The sequence below is a fragment of the Stegostoma tigrinum genome, chromosome 25 (genome assembly GCF_030684315.1).
Source record: "Stegostoma tigrinum isolate sSteTig4 chromosome 25, sSteTig4.hap1, whole genome shotgun sequence".
Classification (NCBI taxonomy): Eukaryota; Metazoa; Chordata; class Chondrichthyes; order Orectolobiformes; family Stegostomatidae; genus Stegostoma; species Stegostoma tigrinum.
This window is the reverse complement of record NC_081378.1, coordinates 45,934,800-45,954,868: the sequence shown is the minus strand read 5'-3', so window position 1 is coordinate 45,954,868 and position 20,069 is coordinate 45,934,800. Positions and strand designations below refer to the sequence as shown.

The 20,069-nt window shown below is 37.9% G+C and overlaps 1 protein-coding gene across 3 annotated transcripts; it reads right to left on the bottom strand.

Annotated features, from left to right (window-relative positions):
* Positions 1-1,441: 1,441 nt before the first annotated feature.
* Positions 1,442-19,817, bottom strand: LOC125463151 (vesicle transport protein GOT1B). Of its 3 annotated transcripts, XM_048553970.2 has the most exons (6): positions 17,086-17,218; positions 16,464-16,555; positions 14,580-14,758; positions 12,507-12,588; positions 7,312-7,343; positions 1,442-5,803 (listed from the first exon to the last, which is right to left on the bottom strand). In XM_048553970.2, exons 1-5 carry the CDS (start codon positions 17,114-17,116, stop codon positions 7,329-7,331), a joined length of 399 nt encoding a protein of 132 aa, XP_048409927.1. In that variant the 5' UTR covers positions 17,117-17,218; the 3' UTR covers positions 1,442-5,803; positions 7,312-7,328. The 3 variants fall into 3 exon arrangements, with proteins under 3 accessions (XP_048409927.1, XP_048409926.1, XP_048409925.1); XM_048553969.2 differs by lacking the exons at positions 7,312-7,343; positions 17,086-17,218 and adding an exon at positions 19,691-19,817; XM_048553968.2 differs by lacking the exon at positions 7,312-7,343 and having other exon boundaries at positions 17,086-17,215.
* Between the last annotated feature and the right edge of the window lie 252 nt (positions 19,818-20,069).

The window sequence follows — 20,069 nt, the reverse complement described above, 5'->3', positions numbered from 1 at the left end:
ATGACTTTAGCATCCTCACACTGGTTATAAGACCATAAGACATAGGAGTGGAAGGAAGGCCATTTGGCCCATCGATTACTGTAAGTCCACCTCTATTTGTTCCAATAAAGACCTTGCTGTGTACTAACCAACATCGCCGTATCTCAGTCAACAATCTCACATCTAGATGTTGTCACAACAGGGAAAACACAGCCCCCCCCCCTCCCCCCCACTCCACTCAGAGGTGCCTGGATAAAGTAGATTGAATGAACGATGGGCTGAAGGTTAATTAGAGCAATCCAATATTACTTTATGCAAGCTAGTTACGCACAAATGTGAGGCAGATATAATTCAAGATGAAATAATAGGTCGGGACTAGCAATTAAGAGTTTGCCTACGATTTCTTCATAGGGTGTAGAGCTGGATGAACACAGCAGCCAAGCAGCATCAGAGGAGCTGGAAGGCTGACGTTTCAGGCCTAGGCCCTTTAGGCCCAAAACATCAGCCTCCCTGCTCCTCTGATGCTGCTTGGCCTGCTGTGTTCATCCAGCTCGACACCTGGTTATCTCTATTTCTTGAGAGAACAGCTTTTGGGGAGAAATAAATTTTCTTCACAGCTGCTTGCTCCAGCCTAACCAATGATCAGTGTTTTACACACAGTTATAATTATGTCCTGTACTGTTCACACTTTGAGACAGAGGGCTGATTTACCATGAATTCATTAACTATTACTGTGGAATTGTCAAGGAATGACACAGTTTTACCAATTCTTTTTCAAAGGTATAGAGTTAAGACTTTACTACAATGCAATATTATACTTGAGGTGGGCAGTGGACAATTTTGTGAACAAATTTTTGTTTCTTTTTCAAACTCAAAGCAGGGTGTTCTTGTGATCCTTTTGTTACCATCCTTTCATGGGGAAATAGAACCACAATCTCTACCAAAGCTGTAAACAATGACAGGGAAAGACAGCAAGGATCACGGCTGAAAATGTACTCTCGGCATTTACTGTCCATTCTAAATTGCCTGGGAGTGGCTTGCTAGGCCACTTTGGAGGATAGTAAAAAGTCAAACAGATTAGAGAGAGAGCGCGCGAGAGTGCGAGAGAGTTGAATGAGGGGCAGAGGTCAGATTGGGAAAGAATGGCGGGTTTCTTCCCAAATGAAATTAGTGAGGTAGCTGGTATTTTACAATTATTCAACAGCTAGTGTTTAATTTTATACACATGCTAGCTTTTAAATTTCTGGGTGTTTTTAATGTAAAAATCAGAATTTAAATTTTCAAATGGTTATTGTAAGATGTGAATGCCTCCTCAGAAATTAACATAGAATGAAAATTAGTGGTTGTTTTACTTGTAAGTAGAGTACAATACCTTTATCTCCAGTTTAGTATTAAAAGACCATGAATGAACACAAACTGCACCCCCATTTATTCTTGGAAAACATGATTTCACACATTAAGGTTTCAAGTCAAATGTTTATTTCCAGTCAGTCAGAGAAACCATTGGACAGAAATTACTAATGACGTCTACTGATGTATCCTGTTTCACTTCATATGCACTAACCCCTTTAAAATAACAGAGAAATGTAAGAGGTGCATGTGATGCATTAACATACCATAATCAACAGCAATTATTAGCCTCACATCAGAAAATAACTTAAATATACAGCAATTCGGCATGAGAAATAAACAGGCTAAAATGTATGGGTGGCCCTTCATCAGAAATCCATCATACAATTATTTCAGTCATACAAACAGCTTTACCCCTCCAAAATGTATCTAGAAGTAATCTCTGTTAAAAATCAGCAAATTGTACCTTCAATGCAGATCATCCCACAACTGCCTCCAGGCTGCAGTTGGGTCAGGGCAGGGACTGAGTGCACAGTTTTGTATATGTCATCGGACTATTATTAAAGATTTTGGTTCACAAATCCAAATGATATAGTTGAGCTCAGATTTACCAGAGGCCAAAACATAACTGCAATCATCAGACCTACTTTTACTTTCAAATTTCAGATGCTGCTAATTGGCCAAGAGAAAGGATTTTTGCACTTTTATCTAAATCCATCACTGATATTCATTATTTTGAAGCAGTTTATTCCTCTAGAAGGGAAGGGAATGAAATGATGGGATTATTGAATCTTAAATTATAATTAGCTAATGGCCACTGCATTTTCAGTCTAATTCATCTGCATAGATCCCTTGCCCTTAATTTGGGCCTGCCTTGATTGGTCTGTCAGCATTTGCTAATTTTCCAAGTTAGCACGTTTGCATGTAATGGCCTTTAGAGAGCACTTCTAATTTGCGAAAAAAATTACCCAAGGCACTTCAAACCAGAATTTACAACATTTGGGACTGAATTACAGAACCATTAGGACATGCAACCAAATGCTTGATCCAAGAGATGGACTGATCTCGAAAAGGCAGAGATACTTCAGAAGAGAATCCCAGAGCCTGTGGTTCATGCAGCTGAAGGTTAATCAGTCAATTTTCTAACTCTGCCTTCACCTTAAAATATAACTCTACTTTTTTGTCTCAGTTCAATAGTTGTAATAGATGATCACTCTCTTCAGGTCAAACAATGGCAAAGTAAAACCTCTATGTTTCAGTGTGGTTGAATTGATCCATAGTTCCCTAGTGCATCTATTTTGAATTTGGATTAAATGGTGCATAAACTCAACATTGTCTGACCATGAACTGAGATTTCCACCTCTGCAACTTCATGCGCCTCTGTCCCAACTTCACCTTCACTGAAACTCCGTCCTCAAGTTTCCAATAGCCTCTGGATTACTCCAACATTCTCATCCTATCATGTACGAAAGTCCTGTACTAAAAAGTTCAATCTGTCCTGTCATTGCCAATCTCCATTACCTCACTGGAGCCTATCAGAGATTGAACAAGGATTTGACACATTCACACATTTCCTGCACAAATCTGTGTTCTGGTTTGCACCTTCCTCCTTCTCAGCTTGGCTTACGTGCAGATGTCTCTCTCTCTCTCAAATCAGTGGTTCAGAATTAAAACATCAGTCTCCCATACTTGGGAGTTCTTGTTAAACTGTTCTAATATGATTTCTATCACCCAACTTTCAAAACTATGCAAAAAAAAATTCTCTTCAACATCACGACTGTGGCTAATTCTCCTAATATCCTTTGCAATTGCCTACTGTCACAGTCAATGAAGTAAGTTCCTGCTTTGTAGTACAACTAGATCACAAGATGACAATCTAAGAATTGAATTTAAGAAAAATACAACAGATTTCTACAGAATCTTAATATTATCAGTTGGAAAACTGCATTGCATATGTTTGAGAAATCATATCTTGCTTTAGATTCAGACTTCTATCAGAAGAGGAGTGGCTTCAGTTAAACTGATTTTTTAAATTGTCAACTACAAGTTATACTGAATCTGTTTTTACTCTTTTCTCCTGTTGTGTTCAGCAATTCATCAAGCTGTAATATATCTGCAGCATCAATTTAGTGATCAATCCTATCTTTGGAAAACAAGCCCTGTAAGGCTGGCCACATAAACTGGACTCAAATTTTTCAGAATATCACTTCATGGTTACATATTTTTATCTAGTATTAAAACATTATAGATCCACTGTTTTGCCAACATTTGGTTTATTTTAGTTAACTCACCAGAACAGATCAACAGTTCTATTCATGACCTTAGAAAAACTATACAAATTTGCACCAGGTAAATTTACACAAGTAACCACCTGCCTGAGGGCTGCTGAGATAAGTATGATTGATTCTCAAGCAATTTTTAAAAACCCATAAATACAGATGACAAGCTGGACTTGAGAGTTGTGCTTCTACAAACCTGGTGACATTATATTCACCATGGAACATACTAGTCGGGATATCTTCTGCTTTCCAAATCAAAGATTTCTTTCAACACATACTGACATGGCAGAAAGAACTGCATAGTCATAAAATGGAAAATAATATTCACACCAAAATTTCCTGACTTATGACCTACAATTTAAAAAAATTAAATGCAAAAAATTAAGAAGCATGTTCAGTGGAAAGTGTATGTTTGGAGAGACTGATATAATAAATACATGCAAAATTTTCAGTACAAGAAAAAACCATGGGCATTTTTTTGTTTTCTTTCTGCAATTTAGAAAAGATGCACAATGCTGTTACTTCTAGTCTCAAAGGGTACAAAGGGCAGTAGGGTACAAAAAGTGCAACTCTTAACATGTTCAGCAGCTGCCCTAAATGTCACAAATGCGTTCTATGAACTTTGGTCTGGAATGAGTACTTTAAACTTGTAATATTGTTTTGGTGCACAATACAGAATCATAGTCAAATTAAACTCATCTATAAAAATGAAAGAAAATCAAATTTTCTTTTCCCTAAAGTACACCATCTTGGTTTCATTCTTTATTAACTTGCCCCTAGTTTCTGCTCCCGGTCAAACTAGCACCTTAGACAGTTCCTTATGTAAATACATGTATAAATACCATTTCAGGTTATGAAAATTAGACCAGCAGCTCTGGTGTTTTCATACTGTCTCATTTTAGAAGTTACACAGGCAACAGGCATCCATATAGACAAAGATTCAATATATTTTTTTTACATCAGATTTTCCAAGATTTCAGACAAATTTTGATACACCAGTTTGGATGTTATTAATCTCTTTTTCTAAAAGATCACAAAGGTTAATTTCCATTGTAGGATTTCCTTTTGGTCAAGAACAAAACCGTACCATTGGAAGACAATGTTATTTTTAGGACACTTTATAAAAAAACAAACTTTCCTTCCATTGGCAGGTAAGTACAGGCCTTACACAAACCTACATGAACAAGCAAAACATATTGATTCTCAGTTTTAACAACTCACTGTTGTAAGTGTTGTCATATTAAGGGCACATTTTGTTAAAAAAAGTGATAATCATTTGCTTCAAACATTTATTTACATTAGTTTTAACACCAAGAAAAATGTTCATGTTTGAAAATATAACCTAAAAAAAATCTGCTTTAACAACTGTAATCACCGTCTGCTAAAGGTACATAATACATCAGTCATGTTAATTTGCACAAAATCCCTGCCAAGTGAGGCAGTCATGAAAGATAAAACTCGTCATTAACCTGATCTTTCACATAAAAAGATACAGGTACAACACAAGAGACAATAAAGTGATCAAAAATAACTGCAGTGAGACACACACAATTAAGGCTAAGACAATCAGAAATGAAAGCTATTTACTTTTATTTAAAAGATCAAGATCACATGTATTTTTAAGTGAAAAATGGGACAAGGTGTGCCCATTCAAGTGTTGTATTACTTAAATGGCAAACCAAAAAAAGTGGCCAGGTGGGTCAGGGTCCTTCTAGTATTTCAATAATTGCTTGCCTTCATCAAATAAGGTTTAAATAGAAAGATATTCCTTTTTAGTTGGTCTTATCTGGTCCAACTCAGCCAGTTTAAGGCTCACTTCCTTCCTGCTGATCAACGAGCAGCATGGATGCTGGTAGTGGTTCAGCCCACATTCCAGCCTACCTTGCCCTCTCTGCTGGAGGCTGTGGCTTCAGGCATTCTGTATGAAAAGACAGCTGGAACAATGGGGAGGGGAGGACAGGTTGAAGAGAGTGGAATTCAATGCCATGACCACCTCTCCTCTCTAACAAAGTAGCTTGGTACAAAGAACGTTATCAAGTTTTATTTGTTCCTACACAGGTAACTCAGTAAAATATAAATTTAGAAATGTTTTCCTTAGGTAAACCTTATAAATATAATTATACAGTATGCTTCTGTAGTTGTCCATCCAGTCTCTGTTATACCATGCTGTTGCTGTCTCCAACTTTATCTACAAACTGCAAAAACAAAAGGAAACTGTAATTAGCTAAAATACAACCAAGAGGTGTTATTTCATTATGTTTAATATTCAAAGACTTTGACATAGTTGTCCTAAATCAGGTGACAATTAAATGCATATCCACAGCTCTCCTTGCTGCACTGTTTAATAACAAATGAGTACAAATAACACTTTCCAAATGGAAGCTCCCTTCCTATATAAAAAAGTGATCTTAGGTTTCAAACCAAAACAAACGTATCCTTGAACCTCATCTGGAACGGTTAATATTAAACAAGATTATATAATTTTGAAGAAATGAATGGTTTGACTTTTCTGCTTTTTTAATATATTACAGATTAATCTGACATGTTAATTCTGTCCTTCTATACATTGATGCTGCCTGACCTGATTATTTCCAGATGGTCTCCTTTTTGTTTCATGTTATTCTCAATTCCTAATATCTTAGATATCCACAGCATAGGCATCAAGCAATTTATCTCTACGGTTAGTATCTTTCATTTTGTAAACACTGGTCTTCTCCTTTACCCAAATATTTTCAGCCTTCCTTTCCATAATTAATCATAAGTAAAAGCTAGTTAAATTCTTTGATGAATCCCCACCAACATATCTCAACAGCTTTCAAGCAGTTAGCCTTCAGATTTTAAACAAAATGTAAAAGCACAGAAATCCATAATCTAATGTAGCAGCAAAGATGAAAAGACCGTAATGAATTTGATCAGATAAGCAAGGCACAGACTTTCGCCGAAAATATTCTACACAGTAGGATTTCAAATCTAACCTATAGCTGGGCAAGATAGAAGGGGAAGTACAGTGCAATTCCCAACAGCTTGCACTAAATAAATCCCCAAGGTTCCTAGCCTATTTTCCCAAAACAAGGAAGATGCATGGCTCAGGGATACTTCAGTCAAGCATCTCAGCCCATACATTTCAAATTAATAGGTTCATGCGCTGAATTACTTCCTGGAAGAAACTGGTAGTGGTACTAATATTTGCACCATTAAAAATGAATGTTATCGGTATTTAAACTCATGACTAACCCTTGTGCATTTGCAGCATGCGCTAAAATCTAAAAGCTGAAGCATTCCAATAATCAATTGGAATAACAAATCAGATTGCCGAAACCTGGCAATAGATGGGGAAAAACAAATTCATTTCAGTTAGAAACAGTAAAGACTTTGAGATCTTTTCCGATCTCAGAAAAGAGGGGTAGGGTTTAAAATGCAGCAAGTAGCTTGCTGAAAAATTACAGGTGTGCCAATGGTCATTTTCAATTTATCAACCACAATGGATAGCAAACTGAGCAAATAATCCCTGCAACTGTGCTATAAGCTGTCCTTTGTGAAATAGTTCTAGCCAGTGGCAGAGGAACTAATTCTTTGCTCTATAGTTTTAAGTTCACAACATATCATTGCTTAAAAAGAATGCTAAATTATACTGCTATAGGAAGCAGCTTTTCCTCCAGGTTATGCAAACAAGACCATTATGAAAATATAACAAGATACGTACTTCATGCTCAGCCTCCTTTATGATATCGTCAGCTTTAAAGATATTTAACGGAACAATTGTTAACAAGTCGCATAGCACCAGTAAATTCATTATTCAAAGTGTTAGATGGTTTGATTATGTAAACACATTTTCTTGAAGGTTCATTTAAACAAAAGGCAAAAATGAACAGAATGCAAAGCAGTGGGTCGTTTAAACATAAAAAGGAGCTGTGAACTGAGATTGGGATTTTGAATATGGACCTCCAGGAAGTATTATCTTAGAAGGGCATTTTACAAAGTGTAGGGAAGATAATGTTTTCTACCATTGCATGGTAGTCCACAATCAAGTCAATATAAATTGGATTTGACTGTGAGACACTTTATCTGAATATATAGCAGAAATTCTGATAAGGTCAATGTGCTACTGATCAGTCTATGGCTGTGTGTTTTGGATTATTCCAATTTGAAAGGTCACTTTAATTTAAAATAAAACGTTTTTTGCAATGACTAATTCTTCTACTCTAACCAATACCACTTCAACCTACTGCAGCACACGACAATCACAACGTAGAGTTGGTTACTGAATTTGGACTTGGCAATCATTCACAACTCATTTTCCCCTCATTCGCATGAATGGAAAGTTATTAAAATGCAGAATGCTGAATATCATAAAGGCAGATGAGAACACTGCAGTACAAGGAAAAGATTAGCAACAACGCAAAAGTTCACATCTTCGGCACATTCTAAAACATTTCGTAAACAACAAATTACATCTAAAGTGTGATCAGTGTTGCTGTTCTGTTGTCAAATGCAGCAGTCAATCACACACAGCAAGACACTGAAACCAACAAGATGAATGATCAATTATCCACTTCTGGTATTTTTGGTTCAGACTGGAATATAACTCGGGTATCAGGAGAACTTGCAGCACTCGCTACAAACTGCATCATAGACCTTTAAACTTGGTCCAACAAGAAGATACAATCCTACTTTATCTTCAGATACTTGATAATTCTAAATTTACCATTCACTTAATACTACACTGGACTTGCAAAAAGGTCATGTATTCAAGTCCTGCTGTGGTATTTAAGCACACAACTTCAGGTACAAAGCCAGACTGCTATCAAATGAACTGAATGACACATTGTTACAATATCAAGACATCTTTTATTTCCAAGTAGAGGTTTTCTCAAATATCAAACGTGCCAGTCTGCCAAAAAATAACTGACCTAAATAAATCCACCACTGCAGATGTACCTAAGATTTTATACCTAGGTATCTTTGTTCCCAAGATGGTGCCAGGAAAGGCAAACTTGTACACTTTTCACTCATATCCCTGTACTGGAGTACATGTGCCAATAAAATCTACTACTAATTCCCAATGTGTGTTGGTCACTACAAAAAAATACAAACAATACTGGGAACACAGTCGACATGGGAAAGCCTCTAAAAGGTAAGAGGCATCTTATATTTTCAGCAGATATCCCTCAAAACTAATGAGAAGATAGGGACCGTAGGTTTAAAGGTGAGAGGGGAAGAGGGGAAAGGGCAACTTTTCTTTTACCAAGAGGTTGCTGCGTGTATGGAATGAGCTGCCAGAGATGGAGGTGGTGGCTGGGACAATTACAACATTTAAAAGGCATCTAGATGGGTACATGAATACAAGGGTTTAGAGGAATGTGGGCCAAATAAAACTAGATTAATTCATGGTATCTGGTCAGCATGGATGAGTTGGACCTAAGAGTCTGTTTCTGTGCTGTACATCTCTATGACTCTTTGCTCTTTTTGCTGAAGCTGACAAACTTGCAGGGCATTTCTGGGATTTTGTTGTTTCACACTGTATTTGCACTTTAAGAAATATATTTCCATTAAATACATTCATTATTCAAAAATTTACATGGCTTGACTATGTAAACAAATTCTTGTACATTTCTCTCCCAGGAACTAGATTTGCACGTTACACAAAGAAACTGAAAGATAGCCCACACAAGATAGAACTTTAGAGTGGCTTAATTAGTCGTAATTAAACATGCATGCAGAACATGAAAATTAGATGACCTAGAATGCTCTGATGGAAAACTCACAAGTAAGGGCTTACTTCAAAGTTTACTCAATTATTAAACAATGGTATATAATTATTGTGGGAGAAACAGATAATCTGCTAATGCAATTAACATAACAAAAAGCTTCTCTGATTAGGGGAAGTAACAAGCAGTAGAAAGTGCAAGTTTTGTTTTGTATGATAAAGTCATTAATGACATGGGCAAGATGCAGAACAAAACATTTTCTACTCTGCTCCAAAAATGCATGCCCTCAGGACTCAATTGATAATACTAATGTTTCATTTCAATTTTCCCCATCAACTATCCTGTTACATTCTGAGCTTTAACTCAAAACCACTGGGAACTGGATCACTATGGGATCTCTGCCTCGACTTGTATTTTAATCTGTCCCTGGAGTAGTTGATGATGCACAGCAATTATGTTCAAACTGGGATCTTTGAACCAGAGGAACCATTCTCAAAGTTCTGAGGGTTTTCTTCATTTACCAAATTAACTGGTGATCATTACCAAATAGTCAGGAAAATCCTTCAATGACAGCATTAATTCCTTTCAAAGTGAACTGTACAAAATGCTTATTAATTTCATTGCTCCTGTCTTTTGCACTTCAATCCTAATGTATATTAAACGTAAACAAATAATCATTACCTAGCTTTGGTATGTCTTCCTTATTCTTGAAATGAAGTTCATCTTCAATTTCATTCAAATTTCTCCCCCTGTCCCATCCCTGATGCTGATTTGAAGTAATTGGCACGATTTAAAATTTGCTTTTTCAATAATTCCTCATTGTGCAGTCACTGTCCAGGCAGTCTCTCTGTTCTTGTGAATTTGCCCACTTTTCTGCCATTACACAGCACATATGCTCAATAGAGTTGTAGAAGCAAACAAGACCTATTCTTGAATTAGAGTCTATGGGCACTCCTATGAGTCGGAGAGGGACCATTACACTTTAAAGAGAATGAAATGAAGTTGTATTTTAGTTAATACATCTTATCCTTAACATGTCTGAAAATACGACTATCATCCAAATAAAAGGTAATACTGAACTGTGTTCACAACAGGATAAACTGCTTAATGGTGAATATTTACTGATGCACAACATACAGAACCAGGTACTATTAATGCATAAAAAGCATTTCGCATTTTTGCACTTTCAGACATTACCAGGGTACGTGCAATTCCTCCTCCGAAGGACAGATAATTAACTTATGCTCCTTAATAGTCACTGATACAAACAAACTTACAAAAAAATGGAAAAATCAATATTTCATTTGAACAATACACTTTAAAAATTTGCTGCTGAAAATATGGCAAGGATCTCTTCCATATGGATTTGCAGCCATACATTCTTCAGTGTCCTGTCTAAAATAATGAAGACTGGCTACTCAGTTCTTCAATGATGTAAAGAACGCTCATATCATTTACACATGTTGCTTGCACATCAAAATAAATCGCTTGATGTAGCTCATCATCATCATCTACATAATTCTTTGGATAGGCAATACTACTTAATTCTACCATGTTACATAATAGCATTGCCAAAGACAAAAATACGAAGATAAATCTGGACCTACAAGTGTAAGTTTAGATGTGCTGTGTCTGTCTGAGCATTAATACTGAATAGGGTCTAAAAGTTTTGACTGCAGAAATACCAAATCCACCTGTTTGTTGCCGAATACCAGGGATTAAAATGACTTGAAATTCTGCTGTGAAGTCACATACTTGTTTTCTTGATAACTAGATGACAGCTGGGGAACCTCCACTTGTATTACACTCCAATCTACATCAGAAAGTTCAGCTAATCTACCACCTATGAAAAACAATTTCTTTCAAAGTTGTAGCAGCTTCCTCAATGACAATTCTACCTCCTACCAATGCCACAATGCAGTTTGAAGGCCAAGTGAAACTGGAAGAAACGGGTAAATACTAGTTATAATCTAATTTTACACAACTCAAATACTAAAACTTAACTAATTCTTTCAAACCAAAAAGAGGTCCCTATTGAAAAAGATACCAGGGAGATGTACTCAATATTAAAATACTTATTCTCTTCATTCCTTTCACCGGTAATAATGTTTACACAAAATTTACCTGAGAATTATCAATATTTTTGATGCCATAGTTAGGCAAAAGATTCTACTCATGAGCACAATACTTAACCATACCAGAGAAAATACCACCGCCCTCAAAGACATAACTAACTTTTACTGTAATGTTATGGATGTGTAGTTCTCAGTAATTCAGCCACATTATCATTGATCTTGCTGAAACTTGACCACAGGGACCTCTGGAGAGATGCAACTGTTTCTCAAACAACTGCAAAATTCCTTGCATTCACTATTCTATTTAGATGTCTGTTCCACATGTTGACAACACTTTGCAAAGGTCGAAGAATTTTGCTATATCACTCCTAAAACCTTGATACCTCATGTCAAAAGAACTTTTCTTTTTTAAAGATCTTGTTCACACTAAGCCAGGAATAGTTCTTTGTGGCCAAGTTTTCAGTTCCTCATATGGAGGGCAATTCATTTGACATTCAAAGATGAGGGTCAATAAGATTTGTGTCTAAAAGCACTTAGTTACAACATTTTGTTAGAGGTTTTTGCTGTAAATGAAATGAAAGGTATGGGAATAATTTCCTCAATGTTATTCCCATTGCATTAATGTTTTATTTTTAAGAAAAGCTTTTGTTTGTGTATTGTAGGAGTGACATGATTGTTAATAGAGGAGTTTGGTGGTCAGGGATATTGACTGATCTAACACAGTACAGGATAAGCTTGGCAGACTACCTTTCCCTGACTCTTACTTTCATATGTACCTGTGCACTTATACAATCTTAGAATACAGTAAAATCCTTTATAAATTCAACTTCATTCAACCGACAAAATGCAATACATATTTGGAAGTAAGGTTCATAGTGTAACACAATTATTTATCCAGTTTATGCTTGTTTTAACTTATTTCCTTGCAAACAAGAATTCACTTCATATGGTTTCACTAAATAACAGGTCTTGAAATTCACTGCCCGCCACTGACTGTAGTCTTTGGAACAGCCATCAGTTAAATACACCATTAAGCATTCTGGATTTTGAAAAAAAAAGTCTTTAAATTATAATCCTGTCATTTTTAACATGCACTGAATAATACAAATACTTACTGAGCTTATTCCAGGTAAATTCAGAATTGAGCCTAATATAGGCACTCGTCTAATAAAGCCAACCACGACTGGGAAGAAACCCCTAGCAGAGACAAAGGGAAAGAAACAGAATTTTAGAAAATTAAACTTTGGGTATTTAGAAAATACATATGTTGCAAAGGCAATGGGCTCTGACAACATCATGGTAGTTGCACTGAAGGCAATGGGCTCTGACAACATCATGGTAGTTGCACTGAAGGCAATGGGCTCTGACAACATCATGGTAGTTGCACTGAAGGTCTGTGCTTCAGAAGTAGCTGCACCACTAGCCAAGCTATTCCAGTACAGTTATAACATAGGCACCAATCAGCAATGTAGAAAACTTCCCATGTACATCCTGTACACAAAAGACAGGACAAATCCAATCTGAACAATTACTCCCCCATCAGTCCAAATCAGCAAAGTGACGGAAGGAGATGTTAAGTACAGTTAAGCAGCACTTAAAAGCAATTGCCCACATACCTGATATTCAGTTTGGGTTCCACCATGGCCACTCAGTTCCTGATCTCATTACACATTTGGACTAAACATGGCCAAAAAAGCTGAACTCCACAGGTGAAATGAGAATGATTTTTCCTTGATGTCAAGCACACTCAAATTAATAAGGATTGGGGGTGACTCTCCTTTGTTTGAAGTCATATCTTGAACTGAAGATGAATGTAGCTGTTGAATGTTAATAATCTCAGTCCCAGAAAAGCAGTGGTTTCTCAGATCTGTGTCCGTGTCCCAGCCACCTTCAACTACCTTTCCTCTATCAAATCTTCAGAAATGGGGATGCTCATTGATGATTGCCCAATATTTAGCATCAGTCACAACTATTTGGCATCAGTCACAACTTATAAGACCATAAGATATAGGGGTGGAAATAAGGCCATTTGGCCCATCGAGTCCACTCCATCATTTTATATCCATGTGCAGCAAGATCTAGATCTCGACAATATCCATACATAGCTGATAATATGGTAAGTAACACTCACATCATGCAGTTGTTAGGCAACGTGCACCTCCTTTAGAGAGTCGAGCCACTCCCATGACATTTAATGGCATTACCATGGTCAGATCTTTCACAATCACCATCTTAGGGGCTACTATTGACAACTAAGTGAACTTGGCTTGCCACACAAAAATTGCAGACAAAGAGGAAGTCAGAGGCTGGGAACCCTGTAGCGAATAACTTACCTCCTGGCTTCTCTGTACACCATCTACAAAGCAAAAATCAGGAGTATGATAGAATACTTCACCCTTGCTTGGGGAGTGCAACTCTAACAACACACAGGAAGCCAGAGAAAGCAGCCAGCTTCACTGGCACTTCATCCATCACTTTCAACATTCACTCCATCTATAGTCAACGCACAGCCACAGCAAAGTGCATCATTTAAAAGCACTCCAGAAATTCATAAAAGCTCTATCAACAGCACTGTCCTAGAAGAATCCTAGAAGTAGGAGGGAAGTAAATGCACAGGAGTGTCATCAACTGCAAGTTCCCATCCAAGCCACACACCATATTGACTTGGGACATATACTGCTGTTCTTTCATTGTTGTTGGGTGAAAAAACTGGAACTTGTTTCCTGACAGCAATGTTTACGCACCTACTTCTCAAGGACTCCTGTGGTTCAAGGTAGCAGCACACCAACACTTTCTCAAGCACAACGAGAGATGGGAAATCATGCTGACTTAGCCAACAACGCCCACATCCCAAAAAAAGGGAAAACTTTTAAAAATAAAATAATTTCCTTATTTGAAAGACACCGAAATCAGATAACAGTTTCTGTAAAGTAACTAAACGAAAGCAGTTAACACTGGAGTCCTGGCTGAGCAATGCCATTTAAATTTAACAGAGTTCTGAAATCTAAAGTCTTCAGATCACGATTTCCAATGTCTTATATGTTCGTCAAACTACTACTGGAACTAGAAATCTAACTCTAAAAATAATTATATTACTCAAAATAAAGCAGCTATTTGTAACATGACAACATAATTTCATGGACAATCACATGGAGAATAAGCTCAGTAAGAGTTCACATTTATCTTACCTGAATAAAAGAAAGAAGCCATAAATTTCAAGAACCATGCCTATTACTGGCCAGCCAATCAGCACAACAAAAATACCACCCAGAAAGAAGCCTGTGGCTTTCATTTTGTGTTTCTGGAAGAAGAACCTGAAAGTCCTTTCTAAGCCGATTACAAAAGACAAGCCTGCCACAAATAAAATCTGTAAAAAGAAAGAATAAAGTTTGCTTGAAGGACTGATCTGAGATAGTTGAAATCATACATTTATAATATCTTTAACGCAGTTTCAAAACCTACATTCTTACTCTGAATCTCTCATCTATTTCTTACCAACTGCAAGTTCTATCAAGTGAAAGTGTAATTTATCCTAAGCACGAAGATTCTTTAGTGTGAAATAGTATAATAGCTGTATGTTCTGCAAATAACTTAGGTGTACTTGATGACTTCCTTAGCAATCAGGCCATTTTAAAAAAGCTAAAGGAAAAAGAAAACCAGTCACTTGTGGGCAGAAATCATAGAATCATACAGTACAGAAGACAATTCCATTGTCTCATTATTTCTTCCAAAGTGCTTCATTTCACACATAGGTTGAATTCCATCTGCAACTGATCTATCCATCTGACCAAACTACATCCTCCTGTAAGCCAAGAATTTCTTCCTCGTTATCAACACCCAGTAAATCTTTGTGTCATTCACAAACTTACTTATCACCCTCTCCTCGATATTCTCATCCATACTGTTTGTATATGTCACAAACAATGAGAGATTCAGCACTCACCCCTGTAGTACAACACTGGATACCGTTCTTTGGCACACAAACGGCCTTTTACCACTTCCTGTCTACTACCACTAAATCCATTTTTGATCCCAATCCTATGTTACCCTGGATCCCAGTGTATAACAAAGTGTGGAGCTGGATGAACACAGCAGGCCAAGCAGCATCTTAGGAGCACAAAAGCTGATGTTTCAGGCCTAGACGCTTATACAATTTTACCCTGGATCCCACGTGCTTTTACCTTCTGTATCAAAAACTTTGTTGAAATCTATAAACTACTTCAACTGCACTGACCTCATTTACACTCCCGGTCACCACCTCAAAATATTCAGATTTGTTAGACAATGATCTCTCTCCGACAAAGACATATTGCCTATAACTGATCAAACCTTGCCTCTCTAAGTAGAGATTAATGTTCTCCTATAGTTTCCCCACCACTGATGTGAAGCTCACTGGTCTGTAATCCCCTGAGTTTCAAAAGGGTTAGCTGAAAGTTTACAAGACAGGCATCAGTTCTGGTACTGACATCTGGATTTCAATATATTAATGCCTCCTTAAACTTATCATATCATATGCACTGAGAAAAATATATCCAGCAGTTGCAATCATATTTTGCCTTTCCCATTTAGTTTGTGTACCTAGACAGATTTGATGAAGAACAAAAGCAAGCCAAAAGAAAAGGGGTCGTGCAACATAGGCTATGAAATGTGTGGTGGCAGGAGTGGGAGGAATTATAATTGATGGTTCAAGGCAACACATTACATACTACTGGAGTATATCGGTTTCACAATCAAGGTTCTAGCCTCGCCTAATAGCAAATTGAGTTAAGCAGCAGTGCACAATACTTTTTGTCATTGCGATCCCATCGTCATTTAGCTCCATACAATCAGCTTAAGCGTTTATAAAAACAGAAATCAAAACGTGCTCAATGGTTTTCCAGCACCTATTAGACATCAGAGCTGGAATTCTTTTCATAAGAACAGTCAACAGACCTAGGCACTAATAAAAAGCGTTCTTTTAAGAAAGAGAAGAGGTAAAATGCTTACTATCTAAATAGCAAGATTTGTCTACACATCAAGACGGGTACAATGAGACTTTAGAGAAACATACAAGTTTAGTCATTTAAACTTACATTTCCTATCGCAAGAAGCGCCTTGTCAAAGAAGAGAATCATACCAAAGAACAGGAAAAACACACCAAAGCCTGTTAATCCCATTCCAATTTCTGCAAAACAATAAGTACAAATACATTACAATAAGGTTCCACCACCTGAACTAACAGATGAATATTAACACAGGAGAATAATATGAACATGGATATTATGTAACAATCAAATTTTCTAAACAAAATATGCTATTTAATCATACCTTAAGCTCTAAAATGTAAAAATCATAAAAACACTTCATGGCAGAGCACATCCGATGAGGTAGTTCTGAACTGTCGTCACTGTTGTGATGTATTGTTTTAAAGATTTTGAGGCTCTTTTAGCTGACATGTGATGTGGCTATACCCACATACAGCAAGATATGAGCACCTACAAGCTTGACTGTTGAGTGGTAATGACATTTGACAACAGATCCTATCGGCTGCAATTTCTGACTTTTTAAACAAAAAAAAGAGAATCTAACCATCACCCAATAGTCTACGACAATACTACTGCTGAATCCTGGACCATCAACATCTTAAGGGAATCACATAAACACACTGATGAACAAGCAGGTTAGAGGCTGGATATTGTGCAACATGTGGCTCACCTTGTGATTTCCCAAAACCGTTCCACCACATAGAACAAAGCAGTCAAGACTTTGATGGATGAATCACCACTTGCCAGGACATGGGTAGCTGAAGTACTATTCAAAAAACCTAAAAGCTCGAAGAACAAAGCAGCCACTTAATTCACAGCTCATCTACCATCTCAAGCATCCACTTCCTTCAATGTCAGTGCTGCCATGGCCATCACATGCATCATATATAAGTCGCTTAACAACAGCAAATGACCTAGAACAAGATAGGCAGTAAGCACAAAGAAAATTAACACAGTTTCTTCCTGGTCACTCACTTTCCTGACTTGTTACTGGCTCAAAACTCCCCAATGGTACCCCAGAGTAAATTTACCAGACACTCAAGTGCAGCTGTTCAAGGCAACTTATAGCCACCTTCTGAAAGGAAACTAGAGACAGTCAGTAAATGCTCACTGGCATCTCAAACAACATCAGAACAAAAAAAATCAAGCCCATCTCTACCAAAGCACCAGAACATTTCCTAACCTTCACATAACGTGTTGGCAGCACTGAATATTGGCCATGTGTCACCGATTGTCCAAAGCACTGATACAGGTTGACTTGGTTCAAACTAAAACATACAGTATCCAAACGTCTTGGCAACTTCCTCCAGTGAATGGTACAGGTAAGCACAGAAACCCAATTCACGGCTTGTTTTGAAATAGCAACAATATTGAAGTAGGTGAGCTTAACTTAATCTATGAGGTGCTATAAACATGAAGAATTTCAATAGACACCTGACAAAATCACCAGCTGACAAGGCAGGTAAATCAAATTCTGCACTACCTGAAAGTTTTTTTTTGATAGCGTTACAAATAAATACATTTGGAAAACAAATTTATATATAGAGTTCTTTATCCTCTGTACGCAATAATAGTTTGAAATGCCAGCTGGAAAGATTATCACAAGCCTTAGCATATTACACTCAGTGATAGACGAAAGCTCGAATCATATTACCATTTTCACATTATGCAGCCGAACATTTATCTGCACAAAAGTAAGCCTCTAGTCAGAATGAAAATCCGTGGACCAAAAGCTTCATTAAACTACCCGGCACATTTGACATGCATTAAAGGCATTACAATTCCTGATTAGATACAATAACATTTTCGTATTAAAACTGAAAAATTATAGGAAATTTGAAATACGAGAGTACTGCAAAATCAAGAGTACTGCAATTCTAGCACTTGCAGACATTTTTTGCAAGTAGTCCCTGAAAGAAATATTCTTACTTCTCGATTAGATTATTTCAACCATCCTGGATATAAGGTTGGAAATGTATAGCTACTTTCTCAATGTCAAGTGTTTTCAGATACACCATGTCAATGTGTTCATGTAACTTCAGCTCTAATCTGACATTTAGTGCAATAATGCTAAGATTTGACAACTCTTCCTGATGGCATCTACAACTATTCAGGTTTTTAATTTAGCAAGAAGCAATCCTAGTCTGGTGTTAAGCTTGATTAAACAAAATATCATGTGTTATGTAAAAGTCCCAGTGTTTAAGGAAATGTGCAGGACACTTTTTACTAAAGCATTACTGCAGGGGTTGATTGAATACTTAAAATATGCAGTATTCTACGTTACAACATTTTAGAAAAGTACAAACTGACAGTGAAGCATTTTGGGATGACCTAAGTGGCAAAAGGTGCATTACAAATGCAAGTTCTTTCATTTACAGTGTTTTCATCTGACAGGTACAGTGCCTGTCACAGCCCATAAGACTAACCATTAATTAAGATGCAGTAAGTTCATAGCATTGCATTTATATCTGAAATTTAATGTGCAGACTCCCTCCATTTTAAAAGCTTTGTTCATTAAAAATCATTGGGTCAGGCACGCAACTTAGTAATCTATTGACTTCGCTATTCAAGTGTATTTTAGAAGAGCCTAAGTAGTCTCCATGCAGGGCATCTTCGCACATCCAAGGAACAAATATTATAAATGCAATAAAACAATGCTGCAACAGGCGTGATGCTGATATTAAGTGTTCTTTCAAAGATTTTCCGGTCATCCCATGAGTAGGTTTTTAATGGCGATCAGAGGTAGTGGGAACTGCAGATGATGGAAGGAGAATCCGAGATAACAAAGTGGAGCTGGATGAACACAGCAGGCCAAGTTGTTCTCTCCAGCCCACTGTACAGCGGGACATTTAATTAATTACCACAAAAGGAAAGCAGAGATTTCCCCAAGTGATCTGCAACATACTGGCATTGTGTGGTTCATTGATTTGAAGCCCAGACACGGCCACTTATGGAATGTTGCTAGGGAGTTGGATTTCTTTCGTTAGTGACCACAGTGGGACAGGGCAGTCACTGGGAAGTCCAGTGCTCTCTTACGAGGAACTCCCAGTGCCTCGAGCCTATGCTCACACCTGGAAAGCCTCTTGCTTCACTAAGGCCAAAGTCTCCGATTCCGAACTGGATACTCGGGGCATGCAGCTGTTTCCTGAAGCCAGGTTGGGCCCAAGGCCGCAAGCGCTAGGATCCTCTAAGGGCAGACACGGGCCGGCTCTCTCCCCTACAGCCCGGCCCAACGGCGCCTGCAACCTGCCGCGGCCCCAGGAGGGGTCACTTACTCTGCGAGTCCGTGAGGGAAATCATGTTGACGGCCGCAAATTCTCATCGGCTTCTCCAAATCCACATCAGCCGCCACGTCCTCCGGAAGCGACGCACCTCCTCACAACACCCCCTAGAAACCGAGAACACATCACTTCCGGAGGCAGGACAACACCGCAATCTACTCTTGATTGACAGGGTCCCCGCCCCCAAGGGGTGGGGTTGGAATGTGACTGACGGGAGTGTCCGTCCCCCTTATGGGTGGAGCAGGGCAGTGATTCACAGGCGTCCCCACCCATTGGCCAAGGCCCCGCCTCTCACGGAGGGCATGGGGCCTGATTGACAGGATCTCCCGCCCCCAATTCATGGCGCTGCGATGTGATTGACAGGAACGGGCCA